Source organism: Rhamphochromis sp. 'chilingali', assembly GCF_963969265.1.
Source record: "Rhamphochromis sp. 'chilingali' genome assembly, chromosome: 1".
Lineage (NCBI taxonomy): Eukaryota > Metazoa > Chordata > Actinopteri > Cichliformes > Cichlidae > Rhamphochromis > Rhamphochromis sp. 'chilingali'.
In genome coordinates, this window is record NC_137929.1 from 26,604,911 (window position 1) to 26,628,565 (window position 23,655).

The 23,655-nt window shown below is 41.2% G+C and overlaps 1 protein-coding gene across 1 annotated transcript in view; it reads left to right on the plus strand.

The window, feature by feature from the left end:
- pcxb (pyruvate carboxylase b) overlaps nucleotides 1-23,655 on the plus strand; it is a 332,441-nt gene that overhangs the window by 270,364 nt on the left and 38,422 nt on the right. Inside the window, exons 15-21 of the mRNA XM_080905198.1 lie at nucleotides 883-1,104; nucleotides 5,856-6,012; nucleotides 9,194-9,434; nucleotides 10,494-10,661; nucleotides 12,255-12,336; nucleotides 22,519-22,676; nucleotides 23,313-23,399. Coding sequence (XP_080761324.1) covers nucleotides 883-1,104; nucleotides 5,856-6,012; nucleotides 9,194-9,434; nucleotides 10,494-10,661; nucleotides 12,255-12,336; nucleotides 22,519-22,676; nucleotides 23,313-23,399 — 1,115 coding nt within the window. The remainder of the gene's footprint in view (nucleotides 1-882; nucleotides 1,105-5,855; nucleotides 6,013-9,193; nucleotides 9,435-10,493; nucleotides 10,662-12,254; nucleotides 12,337-22,518; nucleotides 22,677-23,312; nucleotides 23,400-23,655) is intronic.

The following is a 23,655-nucleotide window of genomic DNA, read 5'->3' on the forward strand; positions in this document are numbered from 1 at the left end:
CAGCCTGTACAGGCTGCAAGTCAGGGCTAAATATTGACTGCATTGTCAAATTTGCAAAAGCAGAATTTGCTTTTTTGATCCGAGACCTAAAATCAGGGGCACATTCCAGAAAACGAAGGACTGAGAAGGAGGAGACGTGACGGGCAAACTAGGAACCATCCTAGAAGTTAACTCTAAGCTGGCAACATGTTGTACGAAGCTCTGTCACTTCTGTTTTACTTAAGGTAGCATCTTAGTTTCTATATAAAACCATAGCCGTAGGAATCACTGTCAGCAAGAGCAAACCATTTTCACAAATTGGTGGGTGGTGTGTCTAATAAGCCAGCTGCTGAGCTTATATTCGTGAATTCTTTTATAGCTGATCTCCTGAGCTGTGGGTGATAGGCGCAGCATTGAGAGATGCCATTACCTCATTAGTAGACGTTATGACAACTGCCAGACCTGCTAATGGCACAACTTAAGAGAAAACTCCATGTTCATAGAGTACATGTGCAAACTGTTTACTTGTTAAACGGGTGTAAATCTGTTAACTTGCCACATACTGTCTGTTTTTTAAAGTCGATACACAAAGACTAAAAAGGGGTGCTTACACGTTGTGTCTTTACCCTGTTTGAATCAAATGAAACCCTCTTTGCTCTGCACTGCTATAAGTGCAACCCTGTGATGTGTAAATAATTTTTATTTTACATTTTTCATTACATCAATCCATTTTCAGTTCATAGACGTATTTGCACGACCTTGTGTGGTGGAATAAAAAAAATCTCCAAACATCTGATTAATATTCATCACATAGAGCTATATTATCATTAAAGCTTTTCCTTTTGCCTTCTCTTCAGTGTTGCTCTCCTCATTAACGTGCTCTTTCCCTTTCCCCACTATCAGGTGACCCTCCTGTAGGTTTCCGTGACGTGCTGTTGCGTGATGGTCCTGAAGGATTTGCCAAGGCTGTCCGTGCCCACAAAGGCCTCCTGCTGATGGACACCACATTCAGGGACGCTCACCAGTCTCTCCTGGCTACCAGGGTTCGGACCCATGACCTGAAGAAGATCTCGCCATTTGTCAGCCACAACTTTAGCAACCTTTTTAGCTTGGAGAACTGGGGAGGTAAGCTTCCTGGTCGTCACGTTACGATAAACTCGTCCACTTTTGTTGCCCTTTTCGCCCCTAAAAATGTCCTTTGTATGACGCTGAATGAAGTTAAAAATAACTGAGCTGTAATGTTTGATCTCCCATAGGCAGTAGTGGTTTGCTGGCTATCTAGTTAAACAAAACCTTTCGACCTGCTATTTTATTGCATCTCGTCATCAGTGCCTCTCCTTTCTATTCTCCCCGCACTCCTGCTGTGATCGTCATTCATTGCGTCTCGTACTTTTTCCGGTTTGACCTGTGAAACTTGTGTCACTGAAAACAATCTAATTCTTCCACCTGTTCTTCCAAAACGGAGTCCCCAGCAAGTTCCCTCAATAGACAGTGATTGTACCTTTTGCCTACTCTTCAATGAATAGAGAAAATCACACGTTATTGAAACTTCTTGAAGCGTGCGCAGTCCAATAGTGTCCCTGTATAATATGCAATTACTCTGAAATTGAAGCAAAAATGCGAGCAGCATGTTTCAACAGCTGGCTACATGACCAATTATCAGCACTTCTTGATAACGGTCCTGTGTGAAGTGCAATTGTTACGAACTGGTTTCAAAGAGTACATTCACCCGTTAGAACACTTAGGGCACACACATTCACAGGAAGGATATGCCCAGAGAAGCTCTCGAGGTTGAAACATTCAATTTAATGCTAAATTATATAGAAAACGACCGTGATTGAGGAGATCAGAAGAACAAAGAAGTAAACAACAAATGCCTTTCGCTATTTCAGGTCCTGTTTTAGTGGCCGGTTGGCTAAATGCTGGTTGAACAGAATGAGGTGGGAAAAAAAGACATGAAAGAGTCTCTGGTGAAAACTCTTTGGAGTTATAAACCCTTTCTGAGATTAAATTCCTCTTGGAAACTGATCATGGTGCACCAGTTAAGGGAAAAGCAATATATTTCATTACTGTGGGAGAGCGCTTTGAGCTGATCTCACATTAAGCAACTGTCTACTTACTTCATGTTTGGACAGATAAAAAGGCTATAGCAAAAGTCAATTACTGAGTAGATATTTCAATAAAAAGGGCTTAAATGCTTCCTGGCTTCCATCACCCGGAATATTGTGGTGTTATTATGAGACTGACCGAAGAAAGAGGATATAAATTCAGTTTGGCTGTGTTTGAGCGGCGCAGTTGTCAAGCCTTTCAGAAGCTCTGGTAAATCCTTTTTTTTAGAAATGGCTTGGACGCGTCTGCACAGAACGTTTCGTGTTCCAGAAATGAGGACGATGTCAAACAGTTGAAAAGAGAAAAGACACAGCATGCTTTGAGGCCATTTTTATGGTCAAACATCGAAGAGAACATCCTTTTCTGAGCAGACAGTTAATGTGGGCTTTAAAAGTCTAAAACATTGACCCATTGGACTGTTTCAAAGCAAGCTGAAGAGCGGAAAGTCTTTGTATAGGTTGAATAGTGTGATGTACATTTAAAAAAGGCCTGGCTACAGCAGTGGCAATTCAAACAATATAGTAAGATCATATAAAGATGTCATTTCCATTTTACACATTGGTTTATTTAGAATGTAGTGATTCTTAAAGGTAGAGTGTGTAATTATGTCTTCCATAAATTAATGCATTCTCATAAATTTAGAATAAATCAGTTAAAAATGCACACAGCAGCAAATCACATCAACAGTTGGCTCTATTATAAGGTAAAGCCCCTACAAAACGGAGAAAACCCCAACAATCAGACGACCCCCTTTGAGGAAGTGCTTTGGCGACAGGGGGAAGGAAAAACTCCCTTTTAACAGGAAGAAACCTCAAACCTCAGATCTGTAATAGCAGATCGCTGAAGTCGGAGGTTGAATGTGGGCTGGGAAAGTTTACACAACTACTGATATTCTGTCAATAAGCTGATATTATGAGCTGAGGAGCGTAAGATTGATTTCTCTCTGTTAAGAAAACTTTTGGCAATCACGTGAATTGGAAGAGAAAGGTAATCTGCTAGTGGGTCCTCTTGAGGCCTCAGTGCTTCCTGCGTGATATGGTTATGAGTCAGAGAAAACTGCACGGTACTTTCTCATAATTATTTAAACACTTAAAGGCAGATTTCATTCTAAAAAGAGACACTCCCCTGAAAGCTTCCTGTAACTTCACCGAGTGTCATCTTCTCCATATTAATTAATGTTGATTAAGCCAGTTTTGCAGTAACGACACAGCGTTTAGAGCGCAATGAAGAATCCGTCACCAAATATTTTGACACAAGATGTTCAGTTTGGTGCTTTTGCTCGAGAGGGGTCAGTGTTGGTTTCAAACCCAACATCAGGATCTTTATTTTTTATTTATTTATTTATTTTTTTCCCCACAGCTTTTCGTTTGAATGCCTCTAAAAATGTGAAACCTCAAAACAAACCTTAAACTGCAGTGATATTTTACTGAGAATTAAGCGACGACTTTACAACCACCTTCGACCACAGCGCTCCTTTTTCGTAGTCAGTCTCATCTTTTGCCATTGAAACCTTTTTCTGATTTGGGGCGGCGATGCCATCCTTTATATGTGCGAGAGGAAAGCAGCGGTAAGACGGCAGCTAGGTGAAAGCTTTCAGGATAGTATCCTCTACCCACCCGTTCATGAAAGGGCGGATACTTCCCAGGACACAGCAGTACAACAAAATACAAATGACTACAGATGGCAATAACAATCCTGTTTTAGCTAAAGTGGTCCTGACTGAAAAGATCTCTGAGGTCACATAAGACTTTATAGAAGCAAGTCACTCACAGGCCAAGTAGTGCGTGCCAAGATGAGTGGATTTCTCTTCAGATAAAATATGTTGCACCTTTTCATCCTCACTGTTTTTAAAATCCAAAGTTCCCAGACTGACTAGTTGCCAGCCTTGTTTCCTCACCTCATATCGATTTAGGGTGGAAAACAAATTGGACTACGTGCAGTTAAAAGGTTGGCTCTAGCACCCACCGTCCCACAGCGGCCGCTTGTAAAAGTACCTCTAAACAGCTCCTCGTAAATCACTTAATAACCACTGGAGAAATGACGACCAGGCCTGCCTTAAGAAGGCGTCCCTGTACAGTGCACTTTTGTTACAGAGAGATCAGAGGTGAAAAATATTACTCATCTATGCTAAAGCGAGACGATCGTGTGAATATTGAATTCTCTTACCCTTACTTAATGTCCCTATGTAGGAATGTTTTTGTTTTTTTTAACACAGTGGTCTTAGATGGGGAATATTGCTTTCACATGTTTCAGCTGCTTAGAGGCAGAATGAATCATTGAAGAGATTAAGCCTGTGAAAGCCCTTTGAGGATTAAGTCCTTTCCTGATATAGCATTCCTCCCCACACCAGCAAAGATGCAGTAAAATGAACTGGGTCACATAATGCGTCTATATGGTTTCCTCAACTATTTTACACTTGGGAAATTTATCAGATGGGGACACAAAAAAGTAGATTCTTAATTGCTCTATGCCATCATGCTGCTATTTGGATCTTGTTCATTACACAAGCAGTTGTGTAATCAGGCGTCTCGCAGGTTTTCAGGCATGCAAGCAGTTTGTCGGTACGAGCGGGAGAGAGTTGACTGCACAAAGGTGGCTCGAGCAAACTACAGTAACAAAGTGGAATCTCAGAGGACGTAAAAACTGAATCAATGTTACATCAAGGCCGTATTGCGCGCGCAGGCAAAAACGATAAATGCTGACATTGGTTTATGTAACTCAGTAATTCACATGGATATTAATCATCCTTATGTATAGTTGGATCTATTGGTATTTAAACAATGGTACTTTATTTCCTCTGTATGCCACCACAGTGGATTTTAAATCAGACAATGAAGAAGTGATTGAAGTGCAGACTTTCAGCTTTAATTCAGGGTACTGTAGTACTACAAGAATTTTGATAGAGGGCTTTTTTCTATCTTTTTTGTTTGTTTGTTTTTGTTTGGTTTTTTTGGGCACACATTCAACTCTGAGTGAAAGCCTTTCTTTCCAAAATACAACCCAAAACAGGCAGGCTGCAACATTTTCCTGCCTAACGTCCTGCGTGTGAGACCAGCTGTCAGTCTTCATTTGCGTTATCAAATTATCAGAGTACATTCTGCCGTCCCAGATGAATTGCTCACCCAGCATCATGTTTTGCTATCTCACGTGCAATGAAACATTCATACTAGTATGTTTAACATCACAGGATTGCTTGAAGTCATTTCCGCTCCAAGCTATTGGTTTAAGAGATGCTGACATTGGTTAAAATCCCCCCCCATCCCAAATCTCTTTAAAAATTATGAAGAGGCGGGTTTTTCCTTGGCAATCCTTACATCTTAGAGTAAGGAACAAGCACTTATACTTGGTATTCTCTCCGTGTCTAAACATATGAGTGTTCAGAAAATGAAATTTAATGATGACAGTGTTGGATCAGCAGAATATCACTGGAGGCTTCAATATTTCTGGCTGATATGATAAACGGGTATGAGATTCGCTAATCTACTCCCCCAGAAAGGGAAATGAGCGGATTGCTATCTCTCCTTTTTGCGTCTACCACTGCAACATTTCTTAGATTTTTAAAGTGACTTAAAAAAAATGAATATGTTTGAATGAACAATATGTGAAGCTATCATCGGATATTTCATCTGAGCAGCCATTACTGTTTTAAATCTGCATGTGTTTGTGGGTAATGGGAGAAGTTTGAAATATAATTTTTTTGATTTTGAGATCAAAGTCGGGGTGAAAGATGAGAGCTGACGTAAAGTGTAACCTGTGCGTGTCTGTAGGTGCTACCTTTGACGTGGCCATGCGATTCCTATCGGAGTGTCCCTGGAAGAGGCTGCAGGAGCTGAGGGCTTTGATCCCAAATGTCCCGTTTCAGATGCTGCTGAGAGGAGCCAACGCCGTGGGCTACACCAACTACCCTGACAACGCGGTCTTTAAGTGAGTGACGCGCACATTTTCAGATTATTCAGGTTTACTATGAATATGTGTATTCTGAATCCAAATATGTCCATTAATCCAGTGATGAATGCCCCGACATGCACGCATGTCCAGCTTAAGTTGCATTGCCAAAGAGATCTAATGACTATTACAAACCACTGGTGTAGTTTTCAGTATTCAGTCAGTATCCGGTCATCCAGCTTTGGACAGCTCAGCTGACACTTCGTAACACTGGAGCGGCTTTATCGTTTTCCCCATCTGGCTTTTTTTGTTTCTTTCAGCTGTGTTGGAAACTGTTTTTATTGATTTGTTGAAAAACATGAATTTAATCAGATTTTCTTAAAGCCACCTGCTGCTCCTTCTGCTTTGTCTGTCATTGTGACATTATTTCAGAAATTTTCTGTCGTTTCTATGGGAACAACATTGTTAACTGTCAGGTTCATGCATGCACTTTTTGTTAAATTATTGAAAATGAAATGTATTGTTGTTCTTGAATAATATCACGCGGAGGTGTTTATTTCTAAGCAAAAAGTACAGCAGAAAGCATTTCTACTCCAGACTTCAAATTTGGATTAAACCCTCCGTCAGACCTGTTCTCACTGATTGTTCAGTGGCATACGTCAGCCTTTTCTCACAGTTTCCCTTCCTTAAGAATGGCTTCTTGACAGCTGCCCTTCCTTTAAGACCATTTCTGTTGAGGCTTCATCAAAAAGTCATTTGACAAACTGATGCGTGTCTCGGTCTTGTCAGGTCTTTGCTGGATTCTTTCCCCCAGTTCTTCAGGACATGACTCTCACATGTTCAGTTGCTGTAGACGATCTTTTAGGAGACTTATTCTTATGCTGTCTGCTTATCCAGTTTCATTAAAATTTTTAAGGCAAGGTGTGCAGACACAACACCAGTTCCTCCCTAAAGTTCCTGTGAAATGGTACGGTCCGAAGACTGAACTGAAAATAAGTCAAAAATCAAAACGATGTCCAACGACAAACTTTCAAAGACCTTCAAAAAGGCTGGAGAAATATTATTAAAGAACATTTTAGAAAGGTGTCTGCTTCTTTGGAGGAAGACATTTTAATCATATTCACATATTTTTCATTCTTTTCTGCTCATGATGTAGTTTGGAATTGAGAAATGATTTCAAAATAACAAAATGTGTTTTCTGTAAACCTTTTGTGAGTTTTGGTTACATCCTTTTGTTACAGAATCATCTTTGTAGATTTTGTTTTGTACACTTGCACAGCCTTTTCCACTCTTTTCCACCTCTGAAAAGTGAATATACTCCCCAATGCTCATATAAAATTTGCACAGCACTCTTACACCACATTGGCTTTTTAAATTTTTAAGAACAGTTGCCTAAGTGTCATATATAATTTAGATTTCCCATATCGATAAAAATTAATCAACATACGATGACACTGTTTCTGACAGCTTTATGAGACGAGCTTCATATTTCATGCTGTTTTCCAACCTTTTCAGCAGTTAGCTTCTTGAAGCTCAAGTTAATGACATTAGGGATGTTTTATAGCTACTTGTGTTTGTAATAATTATGTTATAGCATCTACCCAGCAGTAGTGCGCCTACAAAATAAAAGCTGGACATGTCCAACCTAGCCTTCCAGCACAGTTGCTTCTCCTCTCGATATATCTAATTAGATGCACCGTACGGTGGCTAGCCACAAACCGCACAATTTACTCACATTTAATCAGGTCAGTTGGTTGATGTGTTCCTGTTGTCTCTCGGCATGCTTACCGAGGTACACATCATTGATACAGCTGTATATTAGTAATGCACTTAGGGCCATGAATATTGCACTACCTCCACACATGCACCGACACGCCTGCAGTTCTTTTCCAGATGGATTGACAAGCTTACTTTGTTGATGTGCATGAGTAATATATATACAAGCTTACACACCTGCAGTGCATACACAAATATTAGAGCCTGGATCACACAACTACCCTATCCTTACACGTCTACTCTAACCCTCCTTTCCATACACCAATCATTTATCCCCACTCATAACTCCCATTTTTATGCTTCCATTCGTCTCCCTGCATAATACACTTCTTACCTTCCTTTTAACTCCCCCTTTCTTTCTGTTCCTCCTGGTCCTCGTCTCCCTCTTCAGTCTGCGTCCCATAGGGAGAGTGCCATCGAAAATTTGCACATCATTGTGATTAATGACTTTGATCTGTTTGCCCGGCTCCCTTTCCATCCCGCTTACACGCTCACTCCCTCACCCGCAATGTTTTCAGTGCAGCGGCTAACAGCCAAGTGACCTAAGCGTCTTCATTAGCTAAATCAAATCAAAAGAGTAATTCCGTTCTATTTAATTGATTTAAATTCTTTTACAGGGTCATAGTACACTTTGGAGGGAGAGGGATGTGAAATGTTTGCGGCCTAAAGAAATGAAGGGGTCATATGATTGCTTACTAGATTAGGACTTTATGAACTTCTTAACAACAAAACTTATCCTCCTGCATTGCATGAATGATGATCACTTCAGCTCTGAGTTGGATATCTAGGGCAATGCAGTGTTTTTTTCCATTTGGCGCCAGATAGCATAGACTAGACAGCGCTTGTATACATTGTACTGTATTTCTAAATAAAGACTGGACACAGACATTTGACAGCTAATCCTCTTGTGGCACAAATGAACACACAATGCGTATTTGTTTATTTGCCAAAATAAAAGCTCTCAGTCTGTGTAAATACTGCATTCACAGTAGCACAGCTACAGTACGTACTCACCCCGTTTATGAAAAACCTGATTAAGATACCGAGGCCAAGGCAATAATAGGAGGGATTTACCACTAGCAGCTCGGATAATGAGGCTGCTATACATTTTTCTCCAGTCATTGTGAGCTCCTGTGGGCTGTGTAAGCGTACTTTTCATGAAAATAGTGGGAATATTGTATTTACTCAGGTACAGCAATATTTATGAGTGCCGATATGGAGACGGATATAAACCGCTTATCCCTACCCGGATGTGCACCATTATCTGGAGTACACTGTGCATGAAGACGAACTCATTATGTATGTGTGAGTGAGACTGTGTGATAATCTCACCGTGTACAGGCAGTCCTGACAGCATCCATGACCTGATTACAATTAACATTTAAAAACACTACAGTTTGTGTGGGTCGACTAACACGATCGCCTCTCCCGCTCCCACCATAAGGTTCTGCGAGGTGGCCAAGGAGAACGGCATGGACATCTTCCGTGTCTTCGATTCTCTGAACTACCTGCCTAACATGGTGCTGGGTATGGAGGCTGCTGGAGCAGCAGGTGGCGTAGTTGAAGCTGCCATCTCCTACACAGGTGACGTGTCTGACCCAATGAGGCAGAAGTACTCTCTGGAATACTATGTCAAACTGGCAGATGAGCTTGTCAAAGCTGGAACTCACATCCTATCTATCAAGGTAAGTAAATAAAAAAAAGACCTGGGAGCGGTTTAGTGCTACTCAACTTTGGCAGCTGCACAGGCCATCTTTTCCTTCCCTCTGAAAATCTAAAGTTTTTGGCACTTGCTTTGCTCCTGTGTGGAAATCCTTGCCAGTTTGCTTCCAGACATAAATAACATAAATAGTATCAGGTGAAGAGCTTTTATGAAGGCTTTCATCTTCAGATGCACACATGCTCTCTTCTTACACCAGCAGTTGTATGTGTAAGTTCTGTACATCATGATTGGAGCTTAAACTACAAACTAAACCTTGTCTAGCAGTATAACATGGGTGGTGTACAGTTCAACTAGCACTTGAATGCAAATATCTTTTGTGTTGATGGTAAAGCTCCTTTGGCTTGACTAATTCGAGAACTTGAAAACTGACCAATATTTCATCATGTGAGCAAACTGTAATATTCTGCATCTACAGTACTGATCTTTTTCTGATGCTGTTACATTTGGTGCCATTAGTATGGAAATTAATGTTTAATATCCAGCCATCAATAACCAGTGTCCACGGCATACACACCTCGCACATGGATTTAAAGTGACACATTGAGTTACTCTCACAAGTGAACTGTTGAACGCAGCTGAAGGTTTTCAGCTTGCTTCAATTAAATTAACTTGTATATTTGAGCTTCTTATCTAAATGAATAGACTGATAATGCTCACAATGAATTAATTTCTTCATTCAGGCATGACCGAATATTTTTAAACGTGAAATGATAAACTCGCACTCTGCCACAGTGTGCACCATCACACGCAGCTGTGACAATCTCATAAAAAGCTGGCAGAGCTAATGAGGTTAACTTTTAAAGGAGGAAACCGGCATATATAATAATTTCTTGAAGTGCAATGATCATCAAAGGGAGCACAACTAAACATCTAAGCTCTGCCTGCGATTTGTATTAATATCAGTTATAATTTACACTTCATAATGAGTGTAGAAAATGTGACTCTTCGTTCTGTTGTGCTAATGAGTGCGTTGCATGTATTCCTCAGACCTATAACCTTTCTCCCCTCCATCTCCCACCAGGATATGGCCGGCCTGCTGAAGCCAGAAGCCAGTAAGCTTCTGATCAGCGCTCTGAGGGACCGCTTCCCAGACGTACCCATCCATGTGCACACGCACGACACAGCTGGAGCTGGTGTTGCTGCCATGCTGGCCTGCGCTGAAGCTGGTGCTGATGTAGTTGATGTGGCGGTACGTATTTAACATGTTTCTTCTATGAGACTTAATAAAGTGGGACTTCTCCATAACTTTGATTTAAAATTGATATCAGGGTCATTATAGGATGCTTGCCATATGGCGAGTGCTAACTGCTATTCGACAAATAATGAGAAAATAATTATTTCAGTCTACACGCCAGTTATCCTCACAACATGAACAAACATTAATTTTCTACCAGTTCCTGCAGTTTGCATTGTGAAACGTCACTGAAATTAAGATGGAACTGTTGCTGAAGCCAGGATCATTTTCCTTACTGCGATCACTGACGCATGCTGCCAGCATGGGCAGATTCATTATAACAATTGGCTACTATTTGCTGTTTGTGCTGTTCAGTTCTTTGTAACACCGTATGCAACAACTGATTGCCCACCATGGATCGGTTAAACGCCCACTCAGCATTTGTATTCATTGGTTTATCTGTCAATTGCAATAAAGTGTGCTAAAATTACTTTTTCTTTGTGCTTTCATCAGGCATAACGTTTTGACCACTGATAGGGGAAGTGAATAAATCTGATTATCTCTTCATTACGGCCACTGTAGGTGGATGGAATATATTACAGAACAAGTGAACATTTTTTCCTCTAAGTTGATGTTAGAAGCATAAAAAATGGACAAGCATAAGGAGTTGATTGAGTTTGACAAGGACTGAAGTGTGATGGCTAGACTGGGTGTTGACTCGGTCAGAGCATCTCCAAAACTGCAGCTCTTGTGGGATGGTCCCGGTCTGCAGTTGTTAGTATCTATCAGAAAGGAAGCAACTGTGGTGACGGGCGGTCAAGGCTTAGTGATGCACGTGGGGATTGGCCCATGTGGTTCGATCCAACAGATGAGCTCAAAGTGCTGAAGAAGTTAATGTTGGTTCTGATAGAAATGTAGAATACAACATGAGCAGAGGAGCATCAGTACTGTACCATGGAGCAATGAAACGGTTTGGTTTAATGACTCGCGTTTTCTTTTACATCACATGGATGGACCCGGTGCTTGTGTCACTTACATGGGGAACACCTGACACCAGGATAGACTATGGGAAGAAGTCAAGCTGGCAGTGTGATGCTTCAGGCAATATTCACATGGAAAACTTTTGGTCCAGCCATTCATTATGGATCTTACTTTGATACATGCAACCTAGCTAAGTGTTGCTGTAGGCATGTACACCCTGATGGCTGAGGCTAATGTGCACTGCTGCAAAGCAAAAAATGGTTCGGCAACAGTTTGAGGAGTACAACAGAGTTTGAGGCGTTGACTTGGCCTCCAAATTCTCAAGATCTCAGTCCAGTCGAGCATCTGTGGGATGTGCTGGACAAACTAGTCCAATCCATAGAGGCTTGACAGCTTACACGACCACAGCACACCTTCAGAGGTCCAGTGGAGTCTGTGCCTCAACAGCTCAGGGCTGTTTTGGCAGCAAAACTGGGGTCAATACAATATTGGTCAGGTGGCCATAACGCTGCCTGGTCAGTGTAATTAGCTGAAGACTTTGGGAAGGACTACATGTACAGGCGATCTACAAAGGTCATGAATTAGGTTTTCGGTCAAACAGTATTCATATTGATTGTTTCTCTCTAGGTTGACTCCATGGCTGGGATGACCTCCCAGCCCAGCATGGGAGCCATGGTTGCCTGCACCAAGGGGACCAAGCTTGACACTGGTATGTCACACACTCATTAGCCTCTCAGGTCAGTTGTTTAAAAAAAAATAAAGTCATATAAAGAATTACAATTATTTTTGGCCAAAGGAGCACTAGTAAGTATTGCGATGAGTAACTAGATGTTTAAAACTACACCTGCAGCTTGGAATTGTTAATGAGATCAAGCTCAGAATACATTTTTGAGTGTCCTGCTTCAGAGGAGGAAAGGCATTGATCAACAAATCGATGCATGAGTCAAAGTCAGGCAGACCTGTGTGTTCTGCTCAGTGATAATGTACAGTACACAGTCGATTGTTAGAGGGCGATGTAAAGAAAAGGAGACAGCAAATAGAAGGAAACCACTGTGGTCAATAAAAAACTCCTCCTCTGATCCATAAGATAAATGGTTCACATGGTTTCATAAACAATATCAGCAGTAGCCATTATTAAGGTGGTCGTATTTCATAAGTTTGCTAAAAGTTGAAACCTGATGTGCAGCACAAGCACATCAGGAGCATCCTTGGAGCGTTTCAAGGGTTTAAGGTTCTCTGAAAATGTCTTAATGTCACACTTAGTGACTGATTTGCTTTCCCAAACAGCATCGTACCAGATATCTTGTTGTTGGCCTTTGTATTGTGCATTATGTTATATTCTCCCACACCTCTGATCAGCGACTGGGCTCGGTGACCTCCCACAGCGAGGGCAGCAGAAAAGATGTGTTAGCGCACTCAGTCGTAAAACTTCTGTTTAAAAATTGAAGGGAAACGAATCGGGTTAAAGGAATTAAAAGTGATGTGGAGTTTGCTGCTCAGTTATGTGGAGTAATGCTGTTGGGAATACTGACTCAGCTCTGCTAACCAGATGTGATAGCTCATTTCCATTACTCAGAACCTTAAAATGCCCAGCTAATTTTGTTTACATGATATTCATACTGCACACTGTCAGCTGTCCTTAACATAAGAAGTTTGGCACTGTAGGGTAAATTATTGGCGATTATGTTTTAAATAGACTGGCGTAGTCGCCCTGATATTCTGTGACACACTATTTTCTATCGCTTGTTTTTTGCCGTGTGGTGATTGTCCTTAGTTTTATCATTGATCGCTTGGCATAGACTCTTATGTAGCCCCATTGCAGTTATCCTCAAGCACAGACTCCTCAGTCTGTGGTGATACACACATGTGCATCCCTGCTTTGCATATTTATTGGTGTATTCTCAGACGTGGTCTGAAGAGGGTTCTGCAGTTCCTGTCGTGAATAAAATCACTTTTTGTTAAACTGATGCAGAATCTAGCAAGCCTTAGTTTGTTTTACATGGTTACATCAGTGCTTAACATTTAAAGTAATTAACCCGTACATGAGAAAAATCCCACCTTAAACTGTTAGTTTAGAAAATGTATTAGACCATATCATAAAACCATGAAAGCATAAATATAGAAAAATAGTTTAAAACTTAAAAACATATTATTTATTAGGGCAATAACAGGCTTGGTTCACATTTTTACACCCAAACTTGAGTCGGCACGCTGGACCTTAATCAAGCATAACATTTACTAAAACACATTTTTCTTATTTTTCTATTGAGAAATGCAAGTAAATGACTGTCACTTGGCATCTTAATCAGAAGTAGTAATGTGCTTTTTCCATTTTTTCCTTTTTAGAAATTTGTAACACATTTTGAAAACTGATAGAAAACAATAATTATAATAATTTCAGCCATAAAAATATAATTTCAGTTAACGAACTTGCACATTCTGGTGGATTAACCATTAGAGAAACATCAAAAACTAAATTTGTATATCGTGGTGATATCACATCACAGTACTTCTGTAGTGCTGGGCACATTAGGCTGGGTTAAAGCACAAGTCATTTCCACTTTTGAGACTAAAAAACGTCTTAAGCGTAATTACAGTGCAGCTGCAGTGGTTTCAGAAAATGATGGTGTTGGTGGTGTTTGTACCTGAAGGAGTCCTTCAAAGTGAATGAGCTGCTTTGCTTGGCTTATTGTTTCTGCAGCAAAATGCAATGATCACTCACATTTAAAACCCTTTCATAGAAGAGGAAGTGATTTTTGTTCATAAAGCAACGTAGTAGCAGAGCCATTTGGACGTGCTGTGTTCGCAGCATAATGTGTGGCTTGAGCCATGAAGGAAAATCTGTTTGCATCGTGGCTGCTCACTTAGTACTCATTTAACCCACAGCTGGATGCAACAGGTTCTTGGACTCGAGTAGGAAACATTGTAGAGCACGACATAAATGTTTCAGTGAAAGAAATTTTGTTGCAGTCCGGTTTAATGACACAATATCAATTTGTGAGCATAAAGTACCAAAAAAATGGGAACAGAAAGACAAGGTCATTACTCAAAAGCCAGAATTTTTCAAGTCTCTCAGGTTATTCATGGAATTTCAATTTGCAGACTGTCTCACACACATTTGTGCATACTTGTGCTCTATCCTGTATCCTGGGGTGACCCTGGTAAATGCATTATGCATACAGCTCCCTCTCACATCCAGCTTCTTTTATACCTGTCATCTTGGCCTCGTGTCTTCTTTTCATCACCGCGTGATTTGTGCCTCTCTCCCTTTCCCTCTCTGTTTGCCCATCTTACTACATTTGTAATCAAGAAAAGCACTGTCTGACACTTCCATACCTCACTGACCCTAGTCCGTTTACTGCTTCTCTCCCAGCTTTCTTCCATCTCTCTTTCAAAGCAATAATCAGTGCAGTGTAGTGTGCGCTGCCTATTCGATCTCCCACCCTCTCTCTGCTCTTATGCCTTTTCCTATTACTCCCCCTGCTTTTACATTGTCTTCCCTCGTCATCCTCCTCTTCCTTCTTTCTCAATCTGCGACAAACCAATTAACTGCACTTTCCATGCCTCCAACTCCCCCTCTGCTTGTCCTTTCCCTTCGTCTCCCTCAAAATCTCTCTTGGTATCTCCTTCTCCCAGAGAAATGGCAAAGCATTGGCTCTGTGGTTAATTTGTTTGTCTTCATGCTGTCTCTTTGTTTATGCAGTAAGCCGCGACGTGCGTACATACCCATGCGTTTTAAAAGTCATACATATTCACACATAGTTATGCAGCTGAATGATGACACATATTAAAATAGTCCTCATGTTTATTTGACACTGCATTTACTGCCTTCTCTTGTGCATCATGCTTGGATTTAATTGATAAAATATTTAGTAACAAATGGCAGACGCTCTGCTCAGAGGTTATACGTTAACTGTGTAGACGGTCAAACCCTACACACTCACAGCTGAACCCAGACAAACGTTTGAGCAGAGGCATTAAATGTATCCAACCTGTTACATCTACCCTTGTATTTGGGTTTTTTCTCCCACGATGTTATTGTGTCTTCGTCTCATCAGCCTCTGGTGTGTGCGTGCTACAACTGTATATGTGTGTCAGTCTACAAAACGTGTGTATAGATTAATGAAAGCAGAAGTATGCGTCTGTCTGTTTGTATCCTCTGTTAGTGATTTTGTGCTGCTAATGAGCTGAATATTGATGGCAGTTCGTCACTACCAAGCAGCCATCTGTGTGAGTGATCTATGGACATGTGTGTTCCCATGGGTGCCTAAAAGGGGGGAACAAGTGAAGCAAACGAATCCACACTATTCAATTATGGAAAAAGCTTGTCCTATCATCCTTTGTGTTCTAATTATAGATTTATCGTCATACGGTTGCGTGTGTGTCGGATTTATTTACAAGGATCTGTGTACAAAAGGAGCAAGGGGTGAGCAGATGAAGATTTGTGTCTGATTCTCAGTTTACTATTGAATAAAATTAATTGCAAAGTTAATCTTAGATTGAATGTTTATTATTTCAGACTAATTCAAAGTCATTTAGACTTTCAGACCATTTTTTTTCCTTAATTGTCTTTAGAGTACCAGGGGCATTAGTTTGATCATACGGCAGCTGAAGCTGGTTGTTTGCTTGCTATTGAAGTCGCAGGCTGGCTTGAGTTAGAGCACCTCTCTCCAGGTTGGGCAGTCATCATTGGGACTTTTACTGGGAATGAAGCACATCTGCAGATTTCAATTTGTAGGGGTCTTTTAGACAGTCTGGCTGGAGTCGACTGAGCAGGTTCTGCAGGACAGAGCCAGATGATGTTGGCACACAGCAGGAAGCAGCTGCTGCTGCTGTTGATTTAGACTCTGAATTGTTTTATTTGAACTACACCAGGCTTCAGAAATGTAACTTATTCCAAAATACACAAAAGATTTAGGTGCCGCATTAAGCAAAAATTAAACTAGATGAAGAAATCTTGATTAACTTAAACCTGGTAAGTCCAAATAAAGTCAATTGTGTGAATAAAATGCTTTAAAGTAGTTGAAGAAAAATGGTATTACTATGGGAAGAAGGCAAGCTGGCTAAAGTATTAACAGTAAAAGCGAGAGAGTGCGAAGTAGGAGCTAAGATAACAAAAGAATAATATGATATAAGAGAGGGAGCAAGTCAGTCGTGATCAATTGTTTTATCACACCGGTCTGGTTGAAGTGTGTTTCAAATCAAATCACTTTTATTGTCACATCACATGTGCAGGCACACTGGCACAGCACATGCGAGTGAAATTCTTGTGTGCGAGCCCCACAAGCAACAGAGATGTGCAAACACAACAACACAAACGAGCAAAATACAAGAATGGCCAACCTGAAACTAATAAATATATGTACAATATATAATAGTGTATGCATTTCTGGATGTGTATACTAAATATTTTCCTACGTGTGTGTGTGTGTGTGTGTGTGTGTGTGTATACACATTTTTACAAATTAAATAGTAAAAAAAATAAAAATAAATAATAATAATAATAAAATATATAAAATATACAGAGTTGAATATGTGCAAAACAAGTGGCATTTATATACAGTGTGGAGTGCATAATGTTGAAGTTCCAGTAGTGAAGCTGAGGTGTCTATGACGTGTTCAGCAGTCTGATGGCCTGGTGGAAGAAGCTGTCTCTCAGTCTGCTGGTTCGGGACCGGATGCTGCAGAACCTCCTTCCTGATGGAAGTAGTCTGAACAGTTTATGGCTGGGGTGACTGGAGTCCTTGATGATCCTCCCCGCTTTCCTCAGGCACCGCTTCCTGTAGATGTCTTGGAGGGAGGGAAGCTCACCTCCAATTATCCGTTCAGAGCACCGCACTACTCGCTGGAGAGCTTTGCAGTTGTAGGCGGTGCTGTTGCCATACCAGGTGGTGATGCATCCAGTGAGGATGCTCTCAATGGCACAGTGATAGAAGGTCCTGAGGATGCGGGGGCTCATGCCGAATCTTTTCAGTCTCCTGAGAAAGAAGAGGCGCTGCTGCGCCTTCTTCACTGTTTTGTTTGTGTGTACTGACCACGTATGATCCTCAGCCAGATGTACTCCAAGGAACCGGAAGCTGCTCACTCTCTCCACAGCAGCGCCGCTGATGGTGATGGGGGTGTGTACTTCTCTGCACCTCCGGAAGTCCACTATCAACTCCTTTGTCTTTGCGACGTTGAGGGTGAGATGGTTGTCTTGACACCAGTGGGTCAGGGCGCTGACCTCCTCCCTGTAAGCCGTCTCTTCACTGTTGGTGATAAGACCCACCACTGTAGTGTCGTCCGCAAACTTCACAATGATGTTGGAGCTGTTAGTGGCTGTGCAGTCGTAGGTGTAGAGTGAGTACAGGAGAGGGCTCAGTACACACCCCTGTGGAGCACCAGTGTTCAGTGTGATGGGGGATGAGGTGATGCTGCCCAGTCTGACCACCTGGCGTCTGTCAGACAGGAAGCTAAGGATCCAGCTGCAGAGGGAGCTGCTCAGTCCTAGATCCTGCAGTTTCCTGTCCAGCTTCAAGGGAACGATGGTATTGAATGCTGAGCTGTAATCTACAAACAGCATCCTCACATACGTGTCTCTCTTCTCCAGGTGTGACAGGGCAGTATGTAGTGTCAGGGCTATGGCATCATCAGTGGACCTGTTGTAGCGGTATGCAAACTGTAGAGGGTCCAGTGAGTCGGGTAGTGCAGAGCAGATGAAGTCCCTGACCAGCTTCTCGAAGCATTTGCTTACGATGGGGGTCAGGGCTACAGGTCGCCAGTCGTTCAATGAGGAGATGGTGGAGGATTTGGGTACAGGGACGACGGTGGCCATTTTGAAGCAGGCTGGGACTACAGACAGAGAGAGGGAAAGGTTGAAGATGTGCGTGAACACTCCAGCCAGCTGAGCCGCGCATGACCTGAGGACGCGGCCGGGAATCCCGTCCGGACCAGGGGTTTTGCACCGTTGTTGGACTTGACACCCTGAATCCTTTCAGAAATATCTTTTTTTTTCTATTATTAGTTTAATTCTGTTTAGAATAAACCACAGTGTTGACCAAAGAAACTGAAAGGCCAGTGACATAGTGTAATTCAGTCATTGTGTTACTTACTGACTGAATAATGTGTCATGCAATGTGTCATGTGTTCAGCTGTGGCTCGCCAGTCGGCCTTGTTAGACCATTTAATAATTTGTGAGCTCCTGTTCCTTACAAATAAATATAGAGGGACAACAGAAGAGCAATCAAATCATCATAGTTTTGTCAATGTGGAAATGAGTTTCCTCAGATATGGCAGACCGTTGTCCTTTTTTTGCACACAGCTTCGGTTTATCTTATTCCAAGATTATAAGACTGAACACCTTCCGCAGTCTTTCACTTAATGGACATGACCTCTTGTGCATGAGTAAATTTTTTTAAAGTTGCTGATGATATGTTTTGTTTTGGATATGTTTAATTAAAGACGGGACTCATCACACCATTTATTAAAACCATCAAGGACTGGGCCATGGGTGGTCTCGTTATCCTGAAGCTGTCTAACAATAACAGTCATGTGCATACTTTTAAAAGGGTCCCGTTTTCATACCTTTTAGGCAAGCAAATGGTTACAGATGCCAAATTAACCGCTTTTATAGGAAAATTAGCGTTTTCTTCAGTAAAGTAAATGCAGGTTTATGGCAGCGGGGTGAGAGAGGGGGGTGTGTGAGAGTGAGACAAAGACGTGTAGAAGATCTTCAAAACATCTCCAGAGTTGTTGAAGATGTTTTCAAGAACTGTAGAAATGACACACAAGATTCTCTTATATTGAATGGTTCATTCTCGTTGAATATGACGCCACTAAGATGTTCTTAGTTCTTTAAATGTTTTGCAACAAACGGTGTCATTGTTCAACTCTTACTGCAGATTATCTTCATCCCCCCCAAATTCCACTGAGACTTGGATTCGGCGTGTGTAAACCTGTCCACTTGCTGACACTTTAAATGAAATGTTAGCTTGTAAGATGATGTTTTGACCTTTCATTATCTCCTTATTTCAGCTTATAACTCAGTCACATATCATTTGTTTATTTTTAAACAATATCAAGTGTCACACCGTGTTTGGGAATTAATTCAAACCAGTTTAAAAAATCGTTTTCAATCACTATTTGAGTTGATTAGGTCAAAGCCTTAGTAGTCAAACATCATTCTTTGGCGGTCACAGTCTGTTAATCCCCTGCAGTGTGACAGAAGTGAGAAATGTGCCATTTAGCATAATTGCAATTAAGACTTGGAAAAAGAGCAGATAGGCTAACACATGCATTAACTGTGGCCTACCAGACTTTAGGTTAGCTGAGATTACAATTCTACTGTTGGTTAAATACTAAACCAGTTAAATCAGTGTTAGCTGAGTTTGCTCACTGAGTCTTATTTAATAAAACATGATGTTAATTATGTGCATTGTGGTTACATTCATGTCAGAAGTTATGATAAAGGAGGTTATGTTTTGGGGTCATAGCCCTTACCCATGACCTCCGGTTCCAAAAAGCTAAGAGCTCAGGGACCCCCTCTCTTCTCACGCCCAGATCTCACACTGACAGGAAGTGATTGAATTACCATGGTTACAGGGCATTCCTCTTTGATGTATCCACCGTTTTAAATCGGTGGACTTAAAATTAGGTGGTTTAAAGTTGCAAATGTCTCTTTGTCCATCAGCTAAAAGCCCCCACACATATAAAGTTGAGTGTGGCGGCTCAGCTGCAGCTGATTTTAGGGAGGAGCTAAAGATTCGCCCACGGTGACCTTTGAATCAGACTCAGCTGCCGAACATGTCCCCACACTGTATTAATCCAAACTATAATTTCACAACGGAAGCATAAATGAAAAATTAAAAATAAGTGTTCACAAACAGAGAAGAAAATGGACCCAATTACTGCCTGACTTGGCAGACGGTTGAATTTGAGGAGCAACAACATGCACATTAATATCACATTAATTTCACAGTAGCTCCATTTACCCGCCAAGATCAGTGGAGGCACGCAAACACTTTGGAGTATGTACTCCTTCAATCTAAAAAGTACAAGCTTGTCTTTGTTATTGAAGTAATAAGTTTGGCTCGTTAATATGGCTGATTTTTGTCATCATTAGCCAAAAGCTCAGTGTACTGCCATTTCTGTCATGGTATTAAAGCAGTTGCAAGGTAAGCTGCTTTAACACACCTTAAGTGGCAGCAACAAATGCTGTTTTAGTTTTTTTTTTAAAGATCTCAAAATATCCGAGGGATTTAACAAGCAGCTTTGATGTAGCAAAGACTAGATTAAAATACAGAGTGACTTTTCCAGCATGCTTACAGGCTCAGAGTACAATTTACACAATAGGTAAACTAGATATTATCCTGTAATACACCTTCCAGAAGACATGAGCTGCTGCTTGTGCTGCAGACTAGTTTGTTGAAAGTACATTATAAAAACTACAGGCTGATACTGTGTTATTGATAGAGGAGGGAAAGAGACTACATAGAAACCTACCAAGCAGGCACATCTCCTCTTCACACGATGTTCTCTATTTGATGGTACTCTGCTGTATGTGATGCAGACAGCTGAGAGTAGGAATCGGCACACTGTGATGTCATTGGAGATGTATTCAAACATACCTGATTGGTGTGTGTTAACAACAGTTTAGCACACTGCTCAGTTTAACATGCTGCTTATTTTTTTTGCATTAGCATCAGCATCATAAGCCCACAATTGACTAGTTGGCACAGTGCGCATGTTGTCAATATGACTAATTCAGATAAATGGCAGGCTCCCATGGCTTCACTAACGGTTCATCTGTATTTATAGACCGTATCACAATGTAAGCTAAATCTGGTGATTGCTACTTTACATGAAGACAACAGTATTGTCGTTTAATGCTGAATGCATTTAATCCCATCAGCCAATTCATATGCTGTGCTATTACTGGGTTGGACGTGATCACACAGATTTGTCAGCGATATATATTCATGATGGGAATCTCCTGTTCCAGCACATCTTAAAGGTGCTCTGAGATCTATGACTCTGGAGGCTATTTGAGAGTATTGTGACAATCCACCGTATCCTGCTAAAAGGAGTCATCAGGAGATGGTCAGTAGCAATGCTCGGGTAGGCTGTGGCATTTAAAAAGATCATCCATTGCTTTTCATATCTTCTGTTTGGTGACTCTGCTGAGAATTGTAGCCTCTGTTTCCTATACTGAGCTGATACAAGTTTCTGTTGCCGTAGCCCATCTGCTTTGAGGTTCAACATGTTGTGCACTCGGAGATGCCCTTCTACATACCTCGGTTATAACAAGTGGTTATTTGAGTTTGTTTCCTTCCTATCAGCTCAAAGCAGTCTGGCCCTTCTCCTGACCTCTGCCATCAACAAAACATTTTCACCCAGAGAACTGCTGCTTGCCGGATATTTGCTTTTTTTCCAGACAGTTCTGTGTAAACCCTAGAAAAAGGTGATAGTTTGACAAAATTTCAGTAGAAATCCAGTTTGTGAAATGCTCACATCAGTCTGACACCAACAACCATAGCACATTCAAAGTCGCTGAACTCACCTTGTTGCCATTCTGATGCTCCGTTTGAACTTTGACACTTTGGTCTGAGTGCATTTAAGTGCTGCCTTGTGATCTGCTGATTAGATATTTGCATTAACATATAGTTTAACAGGTTTAGACGGGGCAGGCGAGTGTAAGTAACCCCTAAGATTACAAACTCAAATTTCTGCTCAGGGTCTCTATCTCTAGTGACATGCTTTAGTTTTCTATATTAAAAGACCTCAAACATCAAAATATCTTTGCTTTTGTTTTTGCCCCATGTGACATTTAAGTGTAAAGTAATTTTCAGTTCAAGTCACATAACTGTGTGCACTGAGCACAGATTTGATGTCAGTTTATTGTCCTGTTTTGCAGGCATCGCTCTGGAGAAGGTGTTTGACTACAGTGAATACTGGGAAGTAGCCAGAGGCTTGTATGCTCCGTTTGATTGCACTGCCACCATGAAATCTGGCAATGCCGACGTGTATGAGAATGAGATACCCGGGGGACAGTACACCAACCTTCACTTCCAGGTACAGTTAAATGCTGCTGTTTTGTTTTTGCCTGTCAGTGGATTATTTCGAGGCTAAAAACATTAGGTTACTGCATTGTACGAATCCAATTCCAAAATTTGCGACTGGTACGATGAACTGCGTTCACGCTGTGCCTGTTTTCTAATGCGCTGACACCTGAGGTCCCAAAGATCACGCGTATCCAGTACTGATTTTCAGCCCTTGCATTCTGTTGTCATTTACATTTTACACAGCGTCCCAGTGTTTTGTAACTGGGTTTGTATCTGGTTAACTTAAAATGGAGAAACAGGTTCTCTGTGTCTATTAGCTCAATAAAACATCATCTGTTTCAGTCACTGTTGTTAACATGGTTGTGCTTAAAGTTCAAAGCTCAGAAACTTGAGTAAAAGCTGCTTATTCCAGTGTTTGTGAATGCTGTGCCAAAATACAAGCAAGACTCTGCAGCGTTTGTGCTGTTAGAGTCACACTGAAAAATTTAAGAGATCATTTCAAAGTGATTTAAACCGCAGGACCGTCGCTGTAGAATTCTTCCCAAGTGTTCAGCTGCAGGACTGGCTTGTCCAGCATTCCTTGATTTTTCTCTTAAATTGGTTGTAATGAAAAGAAAAGCTTACTCGGTTCATTGGTCTATTGCAGGCTCACAGTATGGGACTGGGCAACAAGTTCAAGGAGGTGAAGAAGGCCTACGCAGAGGCCAACAAACTACTTGGAGACCTTATTAAGGTGAGACATGGACACGGAGCGTCCCAGCTTGCTCTTTATTTTCATGAGCAAGCTTTAATTTAGTTTACCAGCACAACAAAGATGCATTTGGAGTCAGTGATGATAGTGGCCTCAACACCCAGCTGCAGTAACTGATGCCAGAAAGTCCTAATTTAACTTGGCAGATAAGAGTATATTAGAAAGTCCTTGATTTAGGAGCATCAGCTGTGTTGGTTTACATTATCTTCTTAAACAGAGCCGTATAAATGGGTTTGGG